General features: G+C 39.3%; 1 protein-coding gene across 6 annotated transcripts in view; it reads right to left on the reverse strand.

Annotated features, from left to right (window-relative positions):
* Window positions 1–25,881, reverse strand: part of EPB41L5 (erythrocyte membrane protein band 4.1 like 5) — a 53,650-nt gene that overhangs the window by 17,038 nt on the left and 10,731 nt on the right. For all 6 annotated transcript variants that reach the window (XM_038142148.1, XM_038142146.1, XM_038142144.1 and 3 more), the window contains exons 3-16: window positions 24,825–24,929; window positions 19,915–19,957; window positions 18,721–18,799; window positions 16,224–16,268; window positions 15,863–15,915; window positions 13,727–13,847; window positions 13,208–13,295; window positions 12,495–12,583; window positions 12,264–12,333; window positions 11,398–11,567; window positions 10,830–10,936; window positions 10,144–10,171; window positions 7,905–7,947; window positions 7,495–7,610 (exon numbers count right to left, since the gene is read on the reverse strand). In XM_038142148.1, coding sequence (XP_037998076.1) covers window positions 7,495–7,610; window positions 7,905–7,947; window positions 10,144–10,171; window positions 10,830–10,936; window positions 11,398–11,567; window positions 12,264–12,333; window positions 12,495–12,583; window positions 13,208–13,295; window positions 13,727–13,847; window positions 15,863–15,915; window positions 16,224–16,268; window positions 18,721–18,799; window positions 19,915–19,957; window positions 24,825–24,929 — 1,157 coding nt within the window. The remainder of the gene's footprint in view (window positions 1–7,494; window positions 7,611–7,904; window positions 7,948–10,143; window positions 10,172–10,829; window positions 10,937–11,397; window positions 11,568–12,263; window positions 12,334–12,494; window positions 12,584–13,207; window positions 13,296–13,726; window positions 13,848–15,862; window positions 15,916–16,223; window positions 16,269–18,720; window positions 18,800–19,914; window positions 19,958–24,824; window positions 24,930–25,881) is intronic.

The following is a 25,881-nucleotide window of genomic DNA, read 5'->3' on the forward strand; positions in this document are numbered from 1 at the left end:
TAATAATGTACAAATAATTTTAAGTCAATTAATTGCTGTGAGGCAAATTGAGGCCACTGGCTTGATTCTCTTAAAGCAGTGGAATAAGAAGCTACTGGCAAAGCAAACAATAGGGGAAATTTTTCAACTTCCTGTGCAGCCTCTCTCTGCACCACAAATGGGAAAAGGCAAACAGCACACAGTCTTGCAGAGAGGGAATGGTGGATACAGAGATTTGTTAGAACTAATAGACAGGAAGAGATCCTCTTCCAATTAAGGCAACAAGGAAAGTGAGACTGAATCCCATACCTTACTTCGCTGATACATGAGTCAAAATGTTTTATCATCTTCACATGGAGACAACAATTTTCTTCCTACTTTCTGATAATTTTCTGTAAATAGTCTCCCATCTTTAATACGACCACCATTTTAAGAAGTTCAGATTTTACCTACAGCATGCAGTTGCTAACACCACGACAGTTTGAAGGAACCTGGCATAAGCTGCTATGAACTCCACATCAGAGAGGTGACGTAGAGCACCAGCATCACTTCCTGTGCTTGAATTTCCCACTGCTTTTCATAGTATTGTAAGAGAAAATGCATGAAAAATGAAAATTTTCTTCCTTAATTGCCAGGATAATTACACTAGCCTGTTGCTCCTCATGACTACTACAGTAACATTTACTAGACAGACAAGAGAGCTAATTCAAAAACTTGCCTCCTACAGATAAGGGCAGTCTTGACATCTGGCAACATACTTAAACAGCACACTCAGTGTCTAGTGTGCTCCAAAAGCTGTGCACTATCCAAGAGCTGTGTACTACTTACACTGAGATGGTCAAAGTTTGTAAAAAACCTTACTGCCATTTGTGCCCTGGCATGGAGCCCTGGCTGAGACAGCACAACCAGGGTGAGTCCCTGCAGCTTCACCCCACATCAGGACAGGGCCTCAGGGAAATGAAATGAATTTTAGATAAACTCAAGGAAGTCTCCTAAGTCAAGATTCAAGTAAGAATTGATCACATCTTGCCTTCAGACCCACTGAAACACCTGCTGAGCCACCTGAGATAGGCAGTCAATAAGAGCAAAGTCATACTTGGGAGACCCTCAGCCACTGGAATTTGCAGGCATGAGTTCTCCAAAGAGCAGCAAAACCCTTGAAGCCTCCCAGACTCTTCATCCTCTTCAGAGCACCGGCAGGAAGATGACCAGGCAGGCTTCATAAATGGCCCAACCATGAACGCAAGAAGCACAAAAAAACTGAATCACTGCACCAAATTTCTGACACCTCATAAAATACTGATGAACTGGCACACCAGCCATAAGGGGAATTGTCCAAGGCTTCCCAGGAAAAGTAGGGCTTCTACCACAGTCAGCTCCCAATACTCAGGAACTGAACAGGCATTTGCCTTCCACATACCTGCATTTACCCACATACAAAGGGATATTTTCAACTTTGCATAGTAATAAGTGCTGGGCTTTAAGTCATCAAACCAACTTCTACCATCATATTTTAAGAAATATTCTCTGGGAAATGCTGATAAAAGATATCAGGAGTTCAAGCCACATAAATAATTATGAATAAAGGAATAATGAAGGGTTGTAATGCATGTAAAGGTTTGTCAACCCATGAGTAAGTCATTACATGCTCAGGGGGCTCTCACAGTTAAGGCAGCAGCTAATACTCTGCCCCTTCTTTTTGCCTGGCCCATCTATTATATATTGGCATGAATATGCACCACACAGCATTCCACGTATGACCCGACTGAGAAAGCTCTCAGTTACAAGCAGTATAAGCAATCTTGTCTTTTTCTCCCTCAACTACACAGACATTATATGATACTGTAAAGGTAAACAACTTATTTTCATTTGCATATTCTCATGCAACTTTAAAAATAAAAAAGAAACAAATGGGTTTGCTTCACTCCTAAAGATTACAACATCCACCATTTCAAACCTAAAACTAAAAAGAGCACAAGAGATTGCTCCAATTAGCTTGGTAGGTGTCACAGATCTTTAGTTTACAGGTTGCTCATAGTTTTTTTTAAAGCAGTGTTATAAAATAGAGACTCATATTTCATTAGCAAACTTTCCCTCCATCAGATGTGGGTGTGAGGAGGCCAAAATATTTCAGGCAATATTAAATTATGTCCTGGCTGACACTTCTTGGTTCTTCAGGTCTGGATATCTGAAAATGATGTTGTGTTTTTTTTTTTTTTATTTCTGGGCTCTGTGGCAATTTGAAACATAGTGAAAAAATCTGAAAATCATTCAAACTCCTTTATCCTAAAAGCTACATATAACTCAACTTTAAAAGCCCTCGATTACGATTTTTCCTCTTTTTTTTTTTAATAGGAAAATAATATTGCAATTTAAAAGCAACAAAATTCAGAAAACACAAGAAAGCTCAGTGTGTTCAATGGTAAAAGTTTGCTCTTCATGTTGTTAAAGGCCCCCAAGAATACCAATGACCCATGAAGCTGGAGTCTTAACCTCTGACTTAACAATTAACTTGTGAATCATATGGTAGGACTGGTGTTTGTCAGGATATCTGTTTCTTTTCAACTGGACCAGAAAAGCAAAAAAGAAAGAAAAATTGGTAAAAAGCAAAAAATAGTTTTAAAAAAATTACTCTTGGTCTTTTTGACAGTTCTGTTAAATTTATTCTTAAAAAATTGAAAATAATTCTATTCCATTTCCAAACAATATTTCTCAGAAGAGGTCTTATTGAGAAAAAAAAGGCTGGTTTTCAGATCAACCACGTATCTTAGATATTTTTACACGATCGTGGCTCAAAAGAAGGGCCAGTTACATCCTCTATTTCTCCTAGATTTTTGAAACCATATTATAACCCACTGGTCGCATCTGTAGTTTTATAATAAGCGTGACTTCCTGCATGGCTCTCAAACCCAGGTAAAAAAAATGGATCTTTCTGTCATGAAGAAAAACTTTAACACAATTTAAAAAATATATCTATCTAATCCACACATAGATAGATATATACTGGTTTTAAAGTAAGAGTGATGTGTGCCTTCTGGTCTGTATGTCGTTTTTCTTTAAAGACTCACTACCAACAGCACAGTCTGCAGAGCCTTTGTAACAAAAGCTTCTGCCCCTCTACAGTCAGCTCCGGGTCCGTAGTCCTTATCCCAGAGGGAGCTCAGGAGGCGGTTTCCCAGGCTCGGCCGGGAAGCGGTCCCGAGCCGGCAGGAGCCCGAGTCACAGCGCGGTCACGGCGGGCGGCGGAGCGCAGGCGGCGCCGCGCAGCCCCGCGCTCCTGGCGCTGCGCTCGGGGACCAACGCGGGGCTCGCTCCGTCCGCGGCGCGGCTCCTCGGCGGCAACCACGCCTCCCACGCGGCTCCACCACGCTGACAGCGGCCGGCGGCGTCGGGGGGCCTGGAGCGGTGGGGAGCGGGAGGGGGAAAATTAGTCAACGGAGGGGGAAAAGGGTGGGAAAGTAAAGCAAAGGTGAGGACAAGAAGATTGATGCGGAAGGACAAGGAAAAGGGGCGTTCCTGGAAGGTGGATACTGAAGGGAAGAGGCATGCAAGTACACGTGCACGGGATGACACTGCCAAATAAACCCTTTCCTGCACAGCATCGTGCGCGTTTCTGTACAAGTCTGAATTGACAACTTAAGCTCTCTCATGTTTATGTTGCTTACACTTCCCAAATGGAAAGCACTTCATATTTCAAAACGCTTCACAGAATAAGCAAGAATCGGGTGCATTTTACAAATGGGAGAAAATAACGTGAATGAGGAACAGACCTCAAGTACGCAGCACATTGTATTTGCAGAAAACAAGTTTAGGTGGCAGCTCTAAATGTACACCTGAAGCAAACAGCTACAGCAATACCAGTTTTCAAAGTGACTGGAAAGTGCAGATTCTAAAGCAAATTTGAAAAAAAAAAAAAGGAGAAGAAAATAGAAGCTCAGGAAAAAATGAACATTACTGTGCAGGAGCAAACAGTAGAGCAAACAAATCATCCACAATTTAGGTGACTAAGGGATTAATACTATTGAAGAAGTTGCCTGTAGCTATAACTTGCATTAACATTAAAATTTAGCTGGAAAAGAACCATTTTATAAAAAAGTCACAACACAAACTAAGACCTCACTTTCTAATTTTGCATATGAAAGCATAATGGCTTGTAAGTTTTAAATTTAGAGTCCCTAAAATCAAACCCACAGAAATGCTGTGCACAGTTATGGCCACTCTTTGCCACAGTTGGTATGAAGTCCTCCAAAAGCTAGAAAGAGGTGCAAGGGAGAACACTCATCACTTTATTCAGTCTTTTGAAAAATATTATTATGCAGGAGCCTCTAGCTAGGAAACTGTAAGGCTTTAGGCACAAACATCTCCAAAGCAGCAGGGCTAAGCAATTAATGGAAAACAGCCAAATTTTAAAATACTAGAAAAATGGACAATGATCTGTTAACTGCTGTCTGTGCAGCACTGGGGTCCTTCACCAGTATGTTATAGGAGAGGCTGATAAAAGGTACAGTCATATATCAAAAAAGTGCTTGGAAAAAAGCACTTCATAAACTACTCAAGTAAGGGAATTCCTAAATCAAAGGTATTCCTTCAGTTTAATGTAAAAGATTCGATTTAATGAGCCAAATCTAAACAAAGTGGAAGGATTGTTGCTGTTCACATAGAGGGGTCAGATGGCCTTCAGTTCAAATTCCACCTTCTCATGTTCCAGAACAGCCAAGCAGACAGCTGAGTTGGAAGATCCCACGTGTTAAGGCAGGCAAGCAGAAAAGCATGCAGGATTCACAACAGTGGTAAATGATTAACATTTGGGGATAGTCCTCCTTTAGAAAAGAAACAGGATTTATACAAAGATCACCCATGTGTAAATTCAGAATTTTGGTTTTTGTGAAATACACTGAGGAAGTGACCCGTGAATACTGAGGGCTCCAATCCCCAACAGTTCATTCCTTTATTTTACCATTTCTCTCATGGATGTGGTTAAGGGAAAGCTACATCCACCAGCAAAAAAAAAAAACCCAAAAACCCCCCAAAAAAACCACTTCCCTACTCATCCCATAGTAAGGAAGTAAATATTAAATCTCTGTCTGCTGTCCTAACTTAGCAAAGAAAGAGCTTATTGGGGAAAGACTAAACTTTGAAAGACACTGATCATGTTTCAGGTTTTCCAGACTCGCAACTAATATTCTAAACCATTTTCAGATCCTGCAGACCAGTACATGTTTCCTGTACTGACAACTTTACAGGAATGAAGCAAAGTAAAAAATAAAAAAAAAAACATAAACCCATAAATAATAAAATCCTTCATATGTGGCAAAGTGCTTTCTACAATCTGGCAAAATTGCTGTTGGCAGCTGCAGCATTAACATTTTAAATTAAAGGAAACATTGACATTAGGAAGGGATCTAAGCTGCAAGGTAGCCAATAGAGGCATCTGCCAAGCAGAGTACAGAAACCCAGGAGGTCGGGACCTTACTTCTAAACCCCTTCAATCTAACTAGCTACAAAATCCACAGTCCAGAAGATTTTGGTGTTCTCAACAATCTTTGGCAAGCTCTCTCTAAAAGAAGACTATTTTTCTGACAGAAAGCAAAGATAATTCATGCAGAAACAGGCCAATTAAAGACAGTAGCAGTTGAAAGGAGATCTTGTTAGCAGCACCGAGACACCCTTGCAGGCACAATAGCCAAGTCACAGCCCCCAGCAATAAATATGTATGTTCTGGCAATTCCAGTAACCTAATCCCACTTCCCATCTAGGAAACCAGAATGCAGCTCAGTTCCTGACTCAGCTCCAAACGGTTGTCTTTTTCCTACAGCTGGAATTGCCCTTTATTACGGGCAGTACCGTTTCCAGTGAACACAATAAAACCAGAAGACAACTGCTTTCACTAACAATGTCTCAAAGAAATGTAACACAGACACAGTAGAAGCACTGCACTCCCAATTAAAATGCATCAGTTGCCAAGAAGCTTGTTTTCTTTAGGACGCACTGTTTTGGGTTACATGCAGGTGTATTTTGCATTCACTCCCACTCTTCTATACAAACACTACACCCTGCAGCAGCTGGCATGTAAGCTGAGATTCCTGGACAATGTTAAGACAGACAGGCTCAAGCTCTCAATCCTAAAAACACACATAACAAACCCAAAACTGAGTGGCTATAGAGCCCTCTCTACTTCAGAACCGAAACAGCAGGATTTCAGTAAGCAACAGCAGCCTCGCAAACATGAGCAGGAGCATTAGCACAAATCAGGTACCCAATCAGAGCCGGTCTGGAGCCAAGTCAAACATTTCCACCAAAGGAAATACAGGTGACTAGCACTTATCTTGCAATTAGGCCAAAAGAATAAAAATATAACCATATTGAGAATGCCGAAGAATAAAGATGCCACCACCTTTCACCCACCACCATGGAAGGAATCGAGCGATCAACAGGATCCCACCATAGACAAGCACAGATTTCAGATACTAGATAAATCAAGGGCAAAAGAAAGAAAAACAGCATTTATCATCATATGTTCTGATTGAAACGTCAATAAAATGCAACTCAAAGCAGAATTACCTTTATCATTCAAAATTGATAGTATTAGAAGTCTTTAAATTAATACAATTTACAAAATTATAGTACATTTGTCACAGCACAGTTAGAAACAGGCACAATCTACTCGTAAGAGATACTGAAGCAAAGCAGATTCATAGGCCTGACAATGGGAAAAAGACCCTTTCTCTTGAGGACTGAAACTGCTTAGGATAAGAGCTTTGGTGTCCATTCCACCATGACTGCTCCTGATGAGTCTGACAGAAGCCAGAATTTCCCTTCTTGGAGAAGCCATAGGCACAAGAAGTCAAAGAAGTTGACCTGTGCACAAGTACTGGGTTGATATATGCCAGTTTTGGATTGAAAATAGCTTTGCAACATAGAATTAGTTTAGGAAAAGATAAATGACATGTACATTTCTCTATCTTCAAACAAATCCTCTTCATTTTGACACGCATCTAATCCACAAAACAAATACTCTGATTACATGAAATCAAAGCTCTTATCTTCAGCTTGTGTCACTTTCCTCAAGCTGCCATTCTACACAAGCTCATGAGAAAAGTCAGCTTGCCTATTTCAGAAGGTTCAAAAGACAATTCCAAGGACACCAGTTTACGAGGTTCTGTATTATCCTAAGGATCAAGGTTAAGTTCTTGGACCCCATGATACCAAGCAAAGGGTTCCATGCTTATGGCAAATGAGAAGGATCCAACTCTCTCCAAGACTTGAAAATGCTACTTCTCCTTAATTTCTTTAGCCCCTGAAGAAATTTTCTTTTGGTTGGCAGTGACTAAGCCTGTTGTCCTCACCTCTCCACACACAATTCATAGGAAGAAATCAGCTGCATCATCCCTAACTTGATTGTCAACTTACATTAGAGATACAAGGATGGCAGCTTATTTAAGCACAGATAAAGGAAAAGCTACTTGAATCATGCATAAGTAATCAGAATTCATTTCCCAGCAAAGCTTAACATACCACTTCTTATCTTGCTGGCTGGCTCCTGGGCTCCTTGGGAGGTTTTCTATTTCCACTAAGATTGGTGCAGAAGGAACCGCTGTTAGGACAGGCAGGTTTGGCTTTGCATTCCAGCTCTTTAGAGACAGAATATAGACAAGTTATTATACACACATTAAAGAAGTGATGACACATTAAAGTGAACAAAACATATCAACACTTCTTAAGCACAAAGCTAAAGCAAGGCCATTTTCTTCCCTTACTTCCCTAGCACAGGATATCTATGCCCAGACTTTTCCAGCACTGTACACAGTTAATAGTTAACTGTAACATTCAATTGGTCAATCACTGGATTTCAAGAACAAATAACAAAATCTTCAAATCTGTTGAGACACAGGAAAATTGCCTCTAGAAAGAATGAGAGTCCTTACTTGTGATCCATTAGTTTGGCTGATAACAGCATTGTTTGCAGCACTGAAAGACAAGAATTTAAAACTGAATCAGAACAACAAACTGCTTTTGCAGGCTGGTAGAACTGTAAGGACTTTCGGAAAGAAACACTGTTCAAGATATTTCCAAAGCATTAATCTCTTTTCACAAAGGGTATCAAGTTATTCTTTCTTTGTTCAAGCCGCAGTTTATCTGCAACTCATCTGTTTTTAACTCTTCCTTTCCTAAACCAGTTTGGTTTAAAAAGTCTTCCTGATTCAGCAGTAAGAGGTGTCACTTCTAGAGCAAAAATGATATAATCTTAGTTAAAACACCCAGCAAAATGTGACATTGTGAAAAGCTCGACTACATGCTGTAGATATTATGTTTGTTCCATGACCAGAATCATCCTGATTAAATGTTTCACATCACAAGAGTTTATCAGAAAAATTAAAGACTTTCTTCTGCATACAACCTCTAATGGGCTTAAAAGCAGCTATTCAAATTTACATGCACAGCAACTCAGCACAGCATTAATAATATTTTTATGTTATTAAATATTTACTATATTTGATGAATTAAATAAGACCCATATCCCTATTCTTGATGATTTCTGAACCTGAAAGAGACATTGCACATTTCTGAGAGACTTAAAAGCAGTAATTATGCATTATAGATTTCATGCAAAACTAATTTTTTCCCCAGACTTCTAGCCTCTTAAAAAACAGGTCTTACATCTCTTACAACCTGTTAATTTGCTGATTTATGGTCTGGACAACAGCTATCCAACCTGGCAAGCTGACAATTCAAATAGATTTCTGTGTTTACTTCGGTGACTCTTTAGAATTATTTTATTTAAAACACCACGATGCCAACACTGAATAAGCTGCTCCTTGCCTGTTTCCCCTTCACCCTTTCTCTACTGAGCGAATGTGGAGGCTACCCCAGAATTTTCAGAAATATTAAGGAATGCCGTCTGACTAGCACATTCTCCTGTGCTGGGTTAACACAAAAGAAGGGAACAACATACATCTTTCATGATGCATTTCAATTAGCAAGACTGTGGAGTGTAGAGTTTCAGAAATGGCATAGCTTGCTGTGGAGACACAACAGTGCCACACCTAAGTGCAGATCAGGAGACCGCAGTCTTATCAGGAGGAGAAACTGCACATGAAGTTTCTCTTCCCACTCTCAGAATGACCTAAGCAACCTGAAACTGGGAGAAGGGCATGACAACACAGTGTGACAAGAGCACCAATCAAACAGGCACGTTTTGCATGCAGAGGATCTTAATAACACCCAGTTTTGCAGAGTACCTTCCCGTTGTACAGAAAGAGAAAACAATACAGGAAGTCACAGTGCAGCCTTGTCCCCCCACCTCCAGGCTTCTCCCGCTCTCCTGCAAGAACCAGCCCTGTCACTACAGACAGAAAATGTTGGGCTGCATTAAGTCTGTTGATCTGAAATGTTATTTTGGCATTCCGTGGTGCTCACCATGGTGCTTAATATCTGTGAAAATCTACTTTTCAAAAAACAACTTGGTTGCAACTGATCATTGAAGTGTTCACAAGTTATTAAGGCAAAGGACAGAAACCAGAACTGAGTGACCTAAGTTTCTTCACTACCAGGCAGTTCCTCTTAACCTGGTCTCTTCCCTTACGGAAGGGTATGAAAATGATATGATTCAGATACATATGAGTAATTTACATTGCAACAGCAAGTATGAACCTACACATCCAGGAACTATTGGTAGAGAAATGAAGAATCAAAAGGCTTCCTTTTCAATGTTGATCATGCACGAAAATAAATGCAAGTGTAATACAGAATATAAAATCATTGACTTATTTCAAAAATACTCATTTTACTGTTTTTTCCCTTTGACCCTCACTGAATGAGGTATTTCAGTCACACAGCTGGAGCAGGCAGACTTCAGATAGAAGACCTCCTGACCTCTTTCCCCTGATCTCTTTGCATGGCAGCACATGAACTACAGCTCACATCCAGCAAGAATCATAGCTAGTAATAAACAAACTTCTTTGCTAGCTAGTAAGCAAGTCTGGCAAAATTGTCTGTGTGCAGCAACACAGAAGCTTTGCTTTGAACACTAACTTTTATATAAAGCAAACAATAGCCACAGCAAAACCACAGTTTAGAGTCCAACACTATATCCTCCTGCAGACACGTGCTCAAGTACAGGTGCCAAACACCAGACACAAATTCAAACACTGGAATGCATCTTACCTTGTTTCTTCCAGTTTAGCAGTGTATGCTGCAAAATATAAAGCATTAATTAAAATTTTATTTATAATCAAGTTACCGGTTAAATATTAATTATATGATTAATAAAAATAGCCTAGCACTGCCTAAAAGTAGGCAACCAAAAGAGCAGAAGTTGCACAGATCTTATGAATGATGCATGAAAAACAAAATCTAAATTGGAAAAAAAAAAATCTGAAGAGTAAACCAAAGCCTGATTTAAGCAAGTATGTGAAGGCAAACATGGCTGTCACACCTGACCTATGCAAGAGTGGGAGTCAGAAACAAGGTATCAGCTGCTGTCAGATCATGACAAGGAAGGGCAGGTCCTAACAACAATGCAAAAAATCTCAGTGACAAAAATTTTAAACCCAATTCATAAATTTAAAATACCCTAATTAATATATCACTGTTTCCTGGGTCCAAGATTTCCATCTTCATACCAAGACCTACTGTGTAATTTTCATGGGCAAGCTGGTTTGGACATGCTTTGGACACAAGCTTTTTCTGATAAATACATGAGGTTTCTGAACTAAGTCAAAGAAAATCTATTTTGAAAATTCAAGAGAAGGGCAAACAGCTACAGGAGAATTCCTACCCAGAAATTTTAAAGGAGATAATGAACTGATTCTCACACTGGATTATACTTCTCAGAATGGAAGTTCTTTTACCTTTCATTTGCAGGGTTCGTCTTGAGTATCTCTTGCTGGGCCTTCTTTCAAAGGATGCTGATCTCCTGGCTTTGTTGGTCTTTGTGGTTTGATATTCTGTTTTCCCACTAAAAATGCCATGTAAGATGGCAAAGCAGTAAAATGAATCACTTATTTTTAATGATGGAATAGAGATAATGTTCATAAAAACATCACACTTCTATTTTAAATTCATAGCTTACTAGCTCATGTCAGTTCTAAAAAAATCCCAAACTTCACACTTCAGAAGACCTTTCACAAAAGAGGGTAAGAGTTTCAGAAACATTCTCTTCTTCACCCCCTTTCCCCAAGACAAATGGCAGAAGAAATGGCTTTTTAAATACTAAGCTGCTGGCAAAAGCATGTGCACCCTTTACATATTTCTGCGGTCCCACTGCACGAGTTTTGGGAGAAGCTGAAAATTCTAGGAGAGAATAAAGCTTAGGTAATATTGCCAGAAGTCACCGAGGAAGCTGATAATGGGACTAAAACCCAGCATCCAGGAAAAGCAAGGAATGACAGGAGGTGTGCCAATGACAGCGACACTGACCTGTATCGGAAGCGAGACCCCAAGCGAATGAAGCCAGACCGACCGGAGCTTTTCTGGACAGGCCCCCGGAGCCGGAAGAAGGCGTGGTGCTCCACTGCACACTTCCACAAGTGTTTGCAGGCTTTGGGATGATCCAGTCTAAAGACAAAAGTGTGCTCCTGCTCCTTTCCCTTAAAGCACACAAAGCACACTGACAACTTACAAGGGGCTTGAATAAATCAAAGCTTAAATTGCATGCAAGCCAAATTAAATTTGGGTTTTATGAGTCCTAATATATATTTTAAAAAATGTTTTAGGCAGAAAAATCAACATTTGCAGAAGCTATAATGAACAACTGCTATATAGTCTAAAGTTGGAAAAGGCTGGAGTCCATATATTTAACAAGCCAAACCTCTGAATAACTACAAATTAAAGATACTATTACAACAGGAAGGTACTTGTTGATGAGGCTAACACGGTTTCACTTCCAAATCTAATCTTCTCAAATTACCAATGCTCACTTTTTAATTGAGTCAGGTGTACGCAATCTCCTCCCCATAGAAACAATTCTGAAACCTGCTTAAGTAATTCATTCTACTAAATGTGGTATGTGGGATTTTTTTTAAACTTTCTTGTGCAATGCACTCTGTTTCCAAAGTACCTGCTCTAGTTTCACCAGGCATTCTCTTTTTAAAAAAATAGATGACAGAAAAGTTTATCTTTTACTTAAGTCACTTCATTTCCCTCCTCCCCTCACAAGTCACAATTAAAAATCTTTCGGGCATCCACATTAATTCTCAAAACTTAAATATAAGGAGAGATTAGGAGTATGTACACTAGTAGTGTATAATCAAGACTGAGATTTAACTGAAGAGATCTTTATCTACCTGTTCATCATCTTCAACAACAACCAGAGTCAGTTTGTTCTTCTTGAAGTCAAGACGTGTTATCTTTGGCCTGCCAGATGAACAGAAAGTGCAGTAACTTCTGAGAAAGTACCTCAGATTCATGGTGCTCTCACAACCCAACCAATTTTATTTTTTTTTTTTTTGCTACCATAAAAGAAACAAAAGAACCAAAACTGGAAACAGATTTTAGTGTACAATCAGAGAGCTTACCAGAAAAACAAACCAATCTTTGTGTCTCCTTCAAAGACAAGAACTCCTGTAGGTGTTAGTCCCAGGCTGTAATCATTGCCATCTCTTGCCTAATTGACACAAAATAAAAATTAGATTTATTTTAGTGTTTGACTCTCTATCCAATTTACTGGAGCGATTAATGTAATTTGTTTGCCCAGTGTTATAATTACACACCTCTGCTATCTTATCCAACAAAACTCTAACGTTTTGATGATCTTATGCAATGGATTTTTCTTGTTTGCAACCCTTCAATAAGGCTGACTAAAGAGGAAAATCAAAGTTTCTTGATCAGTCTGTGTAATAAAGAAATCCTTATGCATTTGCTGCACTTATGTCTCCACAGGAGATCTATGCTTATTTGTAGTTCTTCAGCTGGTAGCTGACTACACCCCATCAAATCTGAATTACTATTATTTTTCACAAAAATCCTGAGTCTAAATACAAACTGTAATGCATACTTACACATCAATCACACATTTAACATACAGCAGATACGCTTGGACTCAAGTTAGACCTTCTAGAAACATATACCAAAGAGTGGAATGTTGACACAAAGCCTGATCACTTATTACATAGATTGCAGGAGAACAATATTCCTTTTCCTTCCCCCCTCAAAGCAGAACCAGTGTTGAAATGCAACACAAAACTAACACTATCATTTCCAAAGGTCACCATGCTGAGGTTAAACATACCTTGACTATGTGCATGTCTACACCATACATTTCCAGCCACTTAGCTTTGTTTAAGTAGTTTGTTTCAGCCTGTGCTGGTGTTTGGCCCCTGAAATAAAATTTTTGCTGTTAGGTAGATGCCTAAAAAAGCACAGAAAGGAAAAGCTGGTAAATGAGGAAAGAGGAAAAGAACTTCCTGAAAGTTTGTGAAAAATGTAAACACTGGTGACACCTGTTCACTTTATTGAAGATCAAGGTCACTTTTTAAAGTTTTAATCTGAAAATGCTGCTACAAAAATTATGCTGCAAAAATTATGGTGCTGCTGTTTTTCAAGATTTTGTACCTCATAATTTTACTAAGATCTTTGAAAAGCTTCATTTATCACATTATATTCTTTTACAAAATAGGACAGAACCATATTAAAATTCTATTTCTGAACAAGGCCACAGAAGAAGCATCAGCAGTATCTTTTTAATAGATTTTCTTCACAGAAAAAACAGTGCAAACAGCTGGGTAGCATTCACTGGAAGATCTAGTACCTGCATTCCTTCCACTTCTCAAAAACAGCTAATTCCATCTCTTCAGTCTGAGTGGGAACAAACCTGAACTCAGACACCAGCTCAGGGACGTGTTCAGCAGGATCATAGTCTCCAAGTTCAGCTACAAAAAAGCAACACTGTTAGGCACTGTGTCCTCAATAAACACAGTGGATATTTCTGCACACTTTTCTAGTTAGTCTAAAATACTAAATTTCTTTTTGTGCTCCTTTTCCTCCATCCAGAGATGCTATGTAGAAAACATACAGGAACATACCAGTAAAGGGGTGTGCCACATCGAAAACGCAACTCCATCTCCCACAGATGCTAACCAGTCCAGTTTTAAAGACAGATAAATAGCTAAAATGCTGAAACTGACAATTAGAAACCTTGACAAAAATGTACTGGTTTTCAGAGTCACTAAGCACTGGCTCCTCCAACTAATTTCAAGTTGCTTTGCAATGTCCAGCTCATTGCCAAAAAATTAGGAATAATTCTGTAACTTGGACTTTGGAAATCTGATGCAGGCCAATAACTACTCTGTCTGAAAAATGAAGCTATAGATGTTTATGTAGAGAAAAACAGAGAAATCACTGGGAAGACCTGGCAAAGTCAAATAAATGCCAGTATTCCACAGGTACAGAAATGCCGCATGATATAAAACTCCATTTACTGGATTCTGAATGCTGCAAGCATAATAACAGTCTTTCCACCCTCTCCTTTTTTTTTTTTTTTAATGCTGACTGAGGAAGTCTGTAGTTCTATAATAATTTACTCCCACTAAAATGCCTGCCTCTGTTCAAAGGAATGCTGTCAAAGCCAGCTTAGGTTCCAGCTGATTTAAATAAAAGTACACAGCTGTCAGACAGTAAGATTAAAGCCCTGCTACAGGCCTCATTGTGGAGAGAGGAAAGAAAAGACCACCACAAAAAGCAGTGGATATATGGCCTAATTAGATCACTTTGTTCTTCCAAAATCTTATTTACTGAATCTGTACCTTGAGGCTCTAACAATGCTAATATTTTCAACTGTGGAATGTATTCTAACTGCTTTCCTTCCACACAAAAGAGAGCAGGTTAAAAAGGCAAGTGTCTTCACAGTTTAATCCCAGCTCTTATACCTACACTTGATTTAGGGCCATTAGCACTTCCTGCATAAAAAGAAGAAAGTGTTTTGAAAAATATTTGTAAGAGACCAAATTTCAGTGACTTAATCCTATCTCATGCAGAATAAGTACAGCAGATTCATAAGATAAATGCTGTGTGGAGAATTTGTGTGGCTCCAACACATGGCACATCAATTGGCTTGAATAAGGCCATATATCCATGTATCTATATCCTCCAATAAGGACCCAAAAGCCTACTCTAGCAGGCATTTTTAAAACTTCAAGCCTCCCCTCTTTCTTTTGTGCACTCCTCTGCTTGAAACCATAGGAAACTTCACATTTGTTAACATCACACCCTCATCCAAACAACACATTCTCATCTGGAATCAAAAGTTAAAGACAACTGATTAATTAATTAAAAGTTAAAGACAACTGATTAAAATCTGCGATGACTCAAACACAGTGCTGTATAGCTGAGGAAAAAAGAGTATGTCACATCTTGTGGCTGAAGAAGGATCTGAAATCCTAACAAGTACAGGTACAAGCATGAGACATAGTGCATTAAGATGTTCCTACAAATAAGATTAAGTCAAAAGCTGGTATATTATACACAGTGAAACAAAACCAATTTTGTATCTGATTTGGACAACAAAGATAACACTTGACAGAACCTATATGATGAAAAAGAAGTGAGCTGTATTACTACATTGAAGTGATTCAGGAAGGCTGCAGGCCTTGTATCTTCTGTGAAAGTGGACAGATTTGCACATAAGCACCTGAGAAAACAACTTTAGGCAAAGTTGTTTATGTTCAGAACCTCTTTGTTCTGCTTCCTGAGGAATTGAGTAATTTTCTGTACATACTCTCAAGCACAAGTACAATCTAAAAGATCAGCATTTCACACTGGATCACTAATGTCTGGGCAGAGTCTATTTTATGGACATAACACAGACAGACTTTTTTAAACAGTTAACACGAGTCTACACAAAACAGTTTGTGCAACTTCACCCCCTTCCCTTCTTGCATCTACTCACCTTGCATGTTATAAGCTGCCAACTGGACAGCAGTGTCAAAAGGACATTCCAATCTGCCAAAAGAGAAATGCATTGTTAAAACCTGAACTGACACCATTAGCAGACAACTTATGTAACTGACAGTAAGAAACTGCAAATGTCTGGGATAAGAAAATGAGAAAATATTGGTAGATTTTCAGACAACTATCAGCAGATAAGCACTACGTTATTTACGCATTCCTTACATGATATTCATGCAGAGAAAAATATTATTTTAGAGGAAAAAAGAATTACACTACTAAGCAAAACTTATTAATTATTAAAATTTAAATGTAATAAACTCTATGCTAAACACACTGTAATGGTTTAAAAGGCTGCTTACTTTCCACTAAGAATATCCAGTTTCAGCTGCAGAACAAATAAATACCTAGGATAAAATAAGAAATAAGTCATTGAGTAATAGTGCTAATGTGTCACTCAGTCAACAGGAGTAAATTAGAGCTTGACAAATAAAAATGTTTTCTGCTCTTTTCTACTCTTCAAGATGAAAGAAACTGCACTGTGACCTTTCAAGGCTTTATCAGTCGGGTTTGTGTGTTTTGCAGGCATTTCAAATGAAGCAAACCCAAAAGTACAAGTTGTCAAAAGCTGAACTACAGTGTTGCATGGAAAAATAAACAGGGTACCCAAGTAAATATATTTTTTATTCTCTTGCGAGTCTACTTGAGCAAAGAACAACTTGCATCTTCCACATTTCCTTCATTATTCATACACATAGCAACCTCATAAAAGAATGGTTATTTTTAAGTCTTAAAAGTTTCTTCTATGGATTGCTTAGTTAAAATCTAACTTGGAACGCTGACTGCAAAGTGACTAAAAATAAACAGCAGGCTGCAGCCTTTTCAACTCATTAACTCTTCAGAGCCAGCTCTCCTTCACTGCCTTGCATATTCCCTACTCATTTTGCTTAGAAATGGGGCAAATATTAAATATAAATCCCTTTGGTGTGCAATACAAATTCTTCTGATCCAATTCCCCTGAAGAACAGCCCCTTGCTCCATTATGGTACACAGCTTTCCTTTAACAAGAGAAAAGCTCTCATCAAGTATAAAACACTGGCATCCACCATGGTATGCAGTCTGAATTCTAGTACAGTTTCCCAGAAATCTTACACACAACTTCTGCTTCAACATGTGCCTGGTCTCCTCACACTTTCATACACAGACACAAAACAGGTGCAGGTGTTTTTCCTACAAGTTCCACAGAAGTACACAAATACTTTGCCAAACCATTTATTAACCAAAACCTTTTGAACACTAGCCTCTGCATGGGGAATAAACTTGGTTGGTACTGACCCCAGATATGAAAATGAACACAGGCCTCCAGTGTGTAGTGGGTGTGACCAGTTGTGCTTATCAGCCACATAACACTTCCAAACAATTCAAGCACTTCCTGTGCTGTGTTAAATGACACTGTCTGAGAGCATGAGCAAGCTGCACCTGTGGAAGCTGAAAAGTAGCTCCAGCTGGGTATCCTGCTGTTTAAAGGTGGAACTATGGGAAAGCCCCTGCCAGTGACACCTATAACCCACAGCAAAGCTCTGCTTCCCACTGCTTCTGCTACTTTAAGGTGTCTCACTGTCTCAAGACAGAAGGACAACTTGCTGCTCTCCTGTTCTGGGGGATTAGCTAAGCAGGCAGACAGTGTTTAAAAGCCCTCAGGTTCCAGGTCTGCCCTGCTAAAACCTGCACAGCAAGGTCTGACTGGAAGAACTCAAGTGAAAATGGATGAAAACATTACATAGTGGTAGATACAGATATAGGTCTGAATTTTGTCTGTAGTTGCTGGTTTTAAAGATAGTTAAATGTTTATTCAGGAACATGAATGGGGAGGTAAAACATTCTCCCCAGATCAGCAGGAAAGCATTAAAAAGCAGCAGTTACGACATTGTGTTGCCACATGTAAATATGAAGCTGCACAGGGTACATATGGCTGGAAGGAGTAATGCTGCTATAATCTTCCTGGTAGCACTCCAAGGGATTTAGATGAAGTGCAGATTGAAGATCCGCACAGACATAAACCTGAACAACAAACAAATGCACTTCACACCCTTACAAAAGGCCGAGGTATGAAATGTCTACAGCTATCATGAAAACATAACTTTGTTAACTCTCCAAAGGGGATCAGCAGCAGCCGTAACAACACAAGAAGTGCTGTCTTTTACAACAGATTTATACTCCTGACAGGTGGCAGGTTGTGCTCTTTTTCAAAGCACCCCTCGTAGTCTCAGCCCATTCAGAAATACAGTTCTATGAATAGATTTGTGAAATGCTTTAATCAAGAGGAACTGCTGCTCACCTGATACTACAAACCTACACCTATAGTAGTGTCAGCTCAACATGGCATCAAAATACTACTTTCCATAAGCTCTTTGAAAACCACACATGCAATAAAATGCTAACTAAAGTTCCTTTTTTCAAAGAGAACCTCGTACTTGCAATTCAATGCTTTTCTGCCTGGAGACAGGATGATTGCATGCAGCTCAAACTAACACCTTAAGAAAAATAAAGCCAGAGGAATGATGGCTGCTCTCTTCAGTGAAAACCTTTGTCCATCGTGTAAGCTACTCAGATCAGTTGCCAAAACTGCCTAATGAAAAATGGTGCATTAAGTAATATATAAATATTTAGATCTCTCTGTGTCACAGCACATTTATTTCCACTCACAAAGTAGCCACTTTACAAAAAGAAAACTACATTTACAAAAAGCCAAGTAGCAAGCAGTTCTAAAGAATCCTTTAAATTGTTTAAATAAATACCATGGGAAACACTTCCCTGGCCTAATCTGGGTCCCCCTCTCACACACAAAATCCCTCTTACCTTGTTAGTTCTTCACGTAGATTGTTGGGCTCTGATGAGTAAAACTTTACACGAAAATGCAGACAATATGGGGGGCCAACTGCAAAGCAGAATTCATTCAAGACAGCAGTAACAGTTACTGGATGAGACAGGTTATTTATTTATTACACAGAATCACATCACAAAACTTGACTGAAATTGGTTGGCTATGTTCTACACAAGGTCTTAAAGCAGGAACTCCTTTATGCCAGGGAAATCCGTGAAGAACGTCAGGGTGAAAGGACACTTAAATGTGCACACAAACTAGTTTTATGTGTTACAAGTCAACCCAATGGTCATATCACATTAACGTGATTCTTCCTGCCAAGAGCACATGAATCCAGGTTAATCCCTATGCTCTATCCATCACCACGAAAGCTAAGCATCTTGGCTCTACAGTTGACTAAACCTTCAGGCACGCTGTTGGTCTCTGCAACACCTTCCCAGGGCTCTGGGGAATACTGCTGACACCTCAGGCCCTTCTATTACAGAGACGTTTAAACATACTTTATGGGAATTTAAGAGACTCTTCTACGGAAGAATCATCTCTTCTGGAAACCAAAGAGTTAATTCAGCAAAAGGGTGGATTAATAGCTCTTTAAAAATGTGCATCGCTCTGTTGATTCTTGCATTTGACAGGAGGAATTTTCTCCCTCTCACTGCTTCCAAAACCTTTCTTGTATTAAAACAACACCACAAATCCCTGAAGACTTCCCACAGTGCAGAGCAAGGAAGCTGCTAAACCACATATTCCCCAAGCACACATCACTGCAACAACCAGGCCATGCTGAAGCCTTGTGCACCAGGTGAGGACTTGGTGGACTGGACACAGATTCAAGCTTGCAGGACTACCCCATGCATGAGGTTCCAAGACAAGTTCTCCTGTAGCCAGAATAATGCTCCATAATAATAACACTAGAACATCTTCAGCTGCCTTAACACCACTTCAACTATAATTAATGAGCCCATAACATGTTTAATTAAGAAAATTAGAATAAAGTCATATGAGCTACAGAGGGAAGATGCCATGAAACAATCAGTAGCACCACACTGGACTTTTGCCACTTGCCACCCTCTGCCCCTCACAGGACACTGCCCCCCACCACCCATTTCAACTGGCTGTGCTTTCTGTATGTTAAATACAATGTCCCAAGACCAAATGGAAAGGACACTTACTTTTAACTTGCTTTTTAATGCTTTTGGTGTTGTCCAGCCAATGCTGAAAAATAAATTAATTTCACTGAATTATCAATAAGGAAATCTCCCAGAAAGAACAAAAAAGGAAGTGTTAGTGAAGACCATCTTGGAATAACAAGTAGTTTGTTAAAACAATCTAATTCAAATCTTTCACAATTCATAGCTTTCTGTGCTCAGTGAAGATCATTTTGCTCAACTTTTGTAATGCAAAATGTCAGTTTTGAACAGCAGAAACATCCTGTAGTACCTTATTTAAACCAAATCTTCAAGACAGCACTGTCTACTTAAAATAAAAATAAACATATTAGCAAACCACTTCACTAGATTTTCATCCTGTCCAGACAAACACTTAATTCACACATTAGTAGGTCAGCCACTGACAATCGGGCAGAGAAGCCTAAATCATAGCTGAAGACTCTGGCACTCAGCTGTGTGTGATGTTTACTTGGGGCAGGAAGGGCAGAGACAAAATAAATATTGTTGGCTTTTAGGCATTTTCTTTTGGTGACTCAAGTGCAGTAACAGCAGAGCTGTGTCCCAACATCAGCCAGCTCTACCTAATTCTCAAAAATCTATTCACAGGTGACATTTCAGCAACTGTCACATGGGAGGACAAGTTACTGCCTCACCTACTAATGCTAATTATAAGCTATATACCGGACAAGAAGCCAAAATAATGGCTTGACTTACACTGTGTACAACAGCATGTGAAAAAAGCTATACTTAGCAGATTGAAATACCTGCACATGTACACTGTGCTCCCCAAAATAACTGCACATAATCGCACTGCTGAAGAGTTTATAGCAGAAGTTAAAGCTGGCAATCCAACACACATCTAGCGGGACAGATCTCCTTCCTAGTGCTGTGCAGGCCCAACAGCTCCCTCCTCCAAAGGAGGTGACTCACCTAAACAGGAAACACAGCACCATGACCAACATAATTGCACTGACTCAACAGCCAGAGCCAACTACCTGACACACCATGTCCTGCATGGTTCACCATGCCCAGGGAACAACACCTCATCAGATCAATCCCGAATGTCACCTTGCAACTAATACAGATGAATTATATACTTAGTAACACTCCTTTAGTTAAACTGTGTGACATGAAGTTCACCGCGAGCTCCAGGGAGGACAGAAAAGCAAGAAGGGTATGATGAAAAAGAACCAGTATTTTCAGGTTGCACTGCCAAGTGTAAACACATTCCTGCCTCCAGAACAGCCCTGCCTTCTGCAGAGAGCTGAAGTCAGCCTGTAACACAGCTGGGCTGTGACTGATTGCTGTATTAGCTGCAGATGAGAATGCTTAAACCATCTGCTGCTGCTGTGCACACAGCTGAGAATACTCTCATTGCCTATTCAAATTAAGTAGCTACAGAGAGATACCTGAAATGTATCTAGTACATTTTTAAAATAAAGCAGGAAGCTTAAGGAGGAATGAACCAAATATTTACATAAATTTTGCTTACACTACCAGTGAAATGGGAGTTAAGCAATTTTTTTTCCTACAAGGAAATAATATAATCTTTTTTCCTATTCCATAAACTCACTTGCTGTAAGAGAGAGTTTACTTACTCCTTCCTCCACCAAAAAATTATAGAAACTACACAGCTGGAGGCTTGCAGGTGATTTAGATACCAAAATGGCAAGGAGAGCCCTTTCTAGGCTCCAGGGCTGGCTGTGCCCCCGTTTCATCTTCCTCCTGTTTTCTCTCATCTCCTCCACATTCCAAGGGAAGACAACAGAGGCAGGCCCATGACAGGCACCGATAGCGTTTCACTCTGCTGGGCTCTGACTGCTGCTGCCCACAGGAGCTCTGCTCAATGGGGATGGTGTGCAAGGGAGAAGGGAAACAGAACTGCTTTTGAGTGGGGGTGGGAATGAAACAAAAAAAAACAGCCCCAAAAGCAACACATGAATGGACAGACACAGATGTCAAGAAACTTGAGATTTATTCCAAGTGATTATAATGGAATTCAAGTGGACCTGGAAAAGAAGCTTACTTTCGATGAGGGTTTGCACAGCACAGTGTATTGCTGAAAATCAGAGATAAAGTTTGCTAAACAGAAGGCAATACAAATAACAGACTGCACAGAGTACTGGAAGTCCTTACTAAAACAGTTTGCTGCTGCAGAAATTAAAAACCAAACACATACAAAAACCCCTCAAATCCTGACCCAGCAACACGTCAAGAAGTTTGGGCAAATGAGGTTTGTTAGACAAGATGTTGAGGCTAAAACTGATCTCTTCCTGAGCAGCAGACTAGTGTGAACAGAGAAATCACATGAAAACAACAATTCTTTCACTTCACTAGTGGTTTCAAGAACATTTTTAAAGATGCTACTATTTGAATACTAAAATCCAAAATGTCAGGAAGTTTCCATTATCTGGGTTTCCCCCACTCCCCAGGAAATCTTTAACACCCAACTAGTGTTCACCTTCAGCAGCAGAAAAGAATGAAAAGAAGCATCCTTCAGTTGTTCACAAAAGATCTACTGAAACTTACTTGGAGATAAAACAAGTGTGGGTTTTCTAAAACTTTCATATAACTATGCATTGCTAGTTTGTATCAGTAAAAGTAACTAGCAAGTATGGCAATATTCTTAGATTTAAATTGGGTAGCAGAAAGATTATATCCTTCAGAGCCAGTGGACAGTTCTGTCTACAGTAAGGGACTGGATTCTTACACTGTTTATTTAACAGGTCTCCTGAATAATCTTGGACAAGTCACTTGATTAGTCTCTGTTCTTTGTTTCCAGCTGCAGATTGGGTTTCTGCTAGAACTTGCCAGCTTCTTTGCAGGAATGGGTGCTATTGCAACAGTTCTTCATTTCTTAAAGCAATTAATTATCTCTGGCTGTTGCATTCAGCTCTTCTGGCAAAGTGCAATCTTTTCTGCTTCACTACACGCAGCTCATCACTAAGGTCCAGTTTAAACAGATTGTTATCTCTGCTCTGCTGCTTTTCAGTCACACATAGTTAAGACAAGGAAGCAAACTGAATTTGAAATCCCCTGTACCTGGTAGATTGTGCAGTATCAAATATTCAATCATGTACTCTCTGGACTGGCAGTAATAATTTACTAGACAAAAGGAAGGCATGAGCCACTGCTGTGGCAGAAAAGATTAATTCTTATTAACACATTTCAAGATGAACTAACTTTATTTGCTAGCAGATCAGGAAGAGAAAAAAAAAATATCATATAGATAATTCTACCTGTTAAACCTAACCCACTATGACCTCTTATGAGATCCTAGAGACAGGGAAATACATCAGAAGCTACACAGCAGAAACTGAGTTAGGATACCTCAACCATACAGACTACTGCTTTTCTTTGAAGCAAAAAGATAAATGCAATAGCGTACTTCACTGTCAATACTCAGCATCTTGGACTGCACATGCTGAGCACAGCTAACATGATTTTGAGAAATATAAAATGGTATGCAATAGGCTGTTTTCTCATTTCTGTTGAATGCATGGCTCTGAATGCCATCCATCTGTTAGTGTAATGGTCTTTTTCTCCTCAGTGTTAAATGTTTCTGTTCTGCAAGGCATTTGAGACCACTTTCACTACTGGGAACTACAGACCAGCATCAGCTAATCCCACTGGCCATAAGTTTGCTTCAGATGCTGAACACCAACAACTTTCTCTGAGGAGCAGAGAACACGTTCTACAATTACATGTTAAGCATAAAATTCGACCACAATAATTCTGGAAAGAAACCATCAGGTTATAAGTGCTTTGGGATGGAGCACTGTGTCCAAAGCTGTTAGCTTCTTTCAAAGGTTCAAGTTTGTGGATATTTTTTTTGCCTTTGTACAAAGCTGCAACAACTAAGCGATCACCTTCAAACTGTTATGGACACAGACCTTCACGGAGATAAAGGAATATAAGTCACTGCCTCCATTTTTGTATGCTGACTTTGAACAATTCAGATATTTAGCTCAACTGTCTGTGCTTCCCCTCTGCCATCCTAAGCATGAAATAATTCTGAAATGGCCTTGAAACACAAAAAGAATTAGGTTACACATCTAACAAATAAGATTGACACATGCAGCAGGAAAACACCGATCTCATTCTATGGGAGGATGTTGGGCTAAGTGAATACAAGTTTAAGTTGCAGGGATGCAGGACAAAGTAAAAAATCACTCCTTGTCTAAAGGCTCACTTAACTTGCAGCTACCCTAGGTGGCAGGATTAAATACTTGACTATAAGTATCTACATAAAACTGCATAGCCCACAAGTGAAAGAACTGTGGTTGCTACTGATAATGCTCTGCTTCTGACTTCAAAACCTGTTACATTTTTAGAAATACACAATAAAACACCAACAAACTTGGGCTTGGAAGAACCCTCAACTCAAACTGATACATACAAACATAGCCGTAGCCTCCTAAAAACTTACAGTTCCAGGTCTGAGTCACAGCTGATTTGAACAAATCAAAGGTATACCCCTCTTGCAACCAGACATTAACAAGGTGACTTTTGCTGACAAGAAAGCTGACAGCATTTGCAAAGGAAAACCTCCTCCTCTCTGTATAGCACACAAAAGGGCCAAACACACACTTTAATTTTGCTCCATCCTCTTTATATCATCAGCACCAAGAATTTCTACGTGATACACCAGGCTCTGGGGTCTGACTGGACCAGCCTGCCTAGTGACAACAGGAGTGTGACAAGAACATGTGGAAACAAGAAAGGAAGAAACAACAGAATGGTCATAGGTTAGAGTGCTGGAGGTGGAATTCAACTTGGGGACACGGAAAATCACACACTACAGAGCTTCTGCACAAAACTGAATTCGCAAAAGGCAGTTTTCTTATAGCATTTTTGTCAGTGTTAGGATTCAACTTTTACACTGTTGCTTAAAAAAGAGCATAACTACTTACTGCCACTTGTGCTGAATCCATGAACCTTAATCCAAAGTAGTCGCTTTCGATAAGGTCCAGATGATACATGATCTGCTCAAACAGGAGCTGGCCTTTGGCTTTTTTCTGGAAAGATAACAGGACTTAGTACACAGCAGGTAGATTTATTGTAGCATCTGCCTTTTTCTATGCACACGTCATATTCTAATTCCAGAAATTTAGTTTCTGAAAATATAATGTGGACACCTTTTTTTACCCCCTTGTATTTTCTGATGGCTTCTTTTCTGAAAGGCAAATGTACACCCATAAGAAACACAGAATATCCACAAAGAACTTGCATAATCTCCTTTCTTGGAAAATGTCAACACTGACTTGCCAACAGAGTGTTAAAATGTCATTTTATCATTTTTCCTTTTAGGCTTTCCTTACTCACTGACATTCAACAGAAGTGGAAACACAGCCAGTACAATTGCAACAACCAATGTACTGGAAAACTTTAGGAGCCAAGTACAGCAAATTGCATATGAATTTACTACTGTTTGGTATCTAGGCGTTTCACCAGTTTAGAAGCAGGTAGCAAAGCCTATTGAATTAGGAGATGGCATTCCACTAGCAAGTGCTTTTAACAACTACTAGGAAACAGTCTGGGGCAAGCAACTTGAATAAACAGCACTTAGATATCACATTTACAAAACTAAGTTCCTAAAACTAACTTCTAGGTGCAAAAAGCCAGCTCATATGCTCATATATAATTTATGAAAAAAACAGCTCTAGCCCCAAGGAAACATTGCTTTTACAGTGATGATCTAAAAAATTAAACAGTTGTTTTTAAAGAGAAGGCACATAAATAGCACTGAACAGTTTCTACACAACATGTGTTCCTCATGCTGTGAGCTCCTTTTTAACAATAAATGGAAATAATAGCTTAAGAGTTATCATACCTAAGATGCTTAAATGTAATAAAATACATTAATAAATTATTAGATCAGAGTAAAGGTCATAGTGTTAAAAAAATTAAATGCAAAGAAATGCAGACATTATTTATGCTTACTCTGCCAGCAGCTGAAGGGTTTCTCTA

The sequence above is a fragment of the Motacilla alba genome, chromosome 7 (genome assembly GCF_015832195.1).
Source record: "Motacilla alba alba isolate MOTALB_02 chromosome 7, Motacilla_alba_V1.0_pri, whole genome shotgun sequence".
Taxonomy (NCBI): Eukaryota; Metazoa; Chordata; class Aves; order Passeriformes; family Motacillidae; genus Motacilla; species Motacilla alba.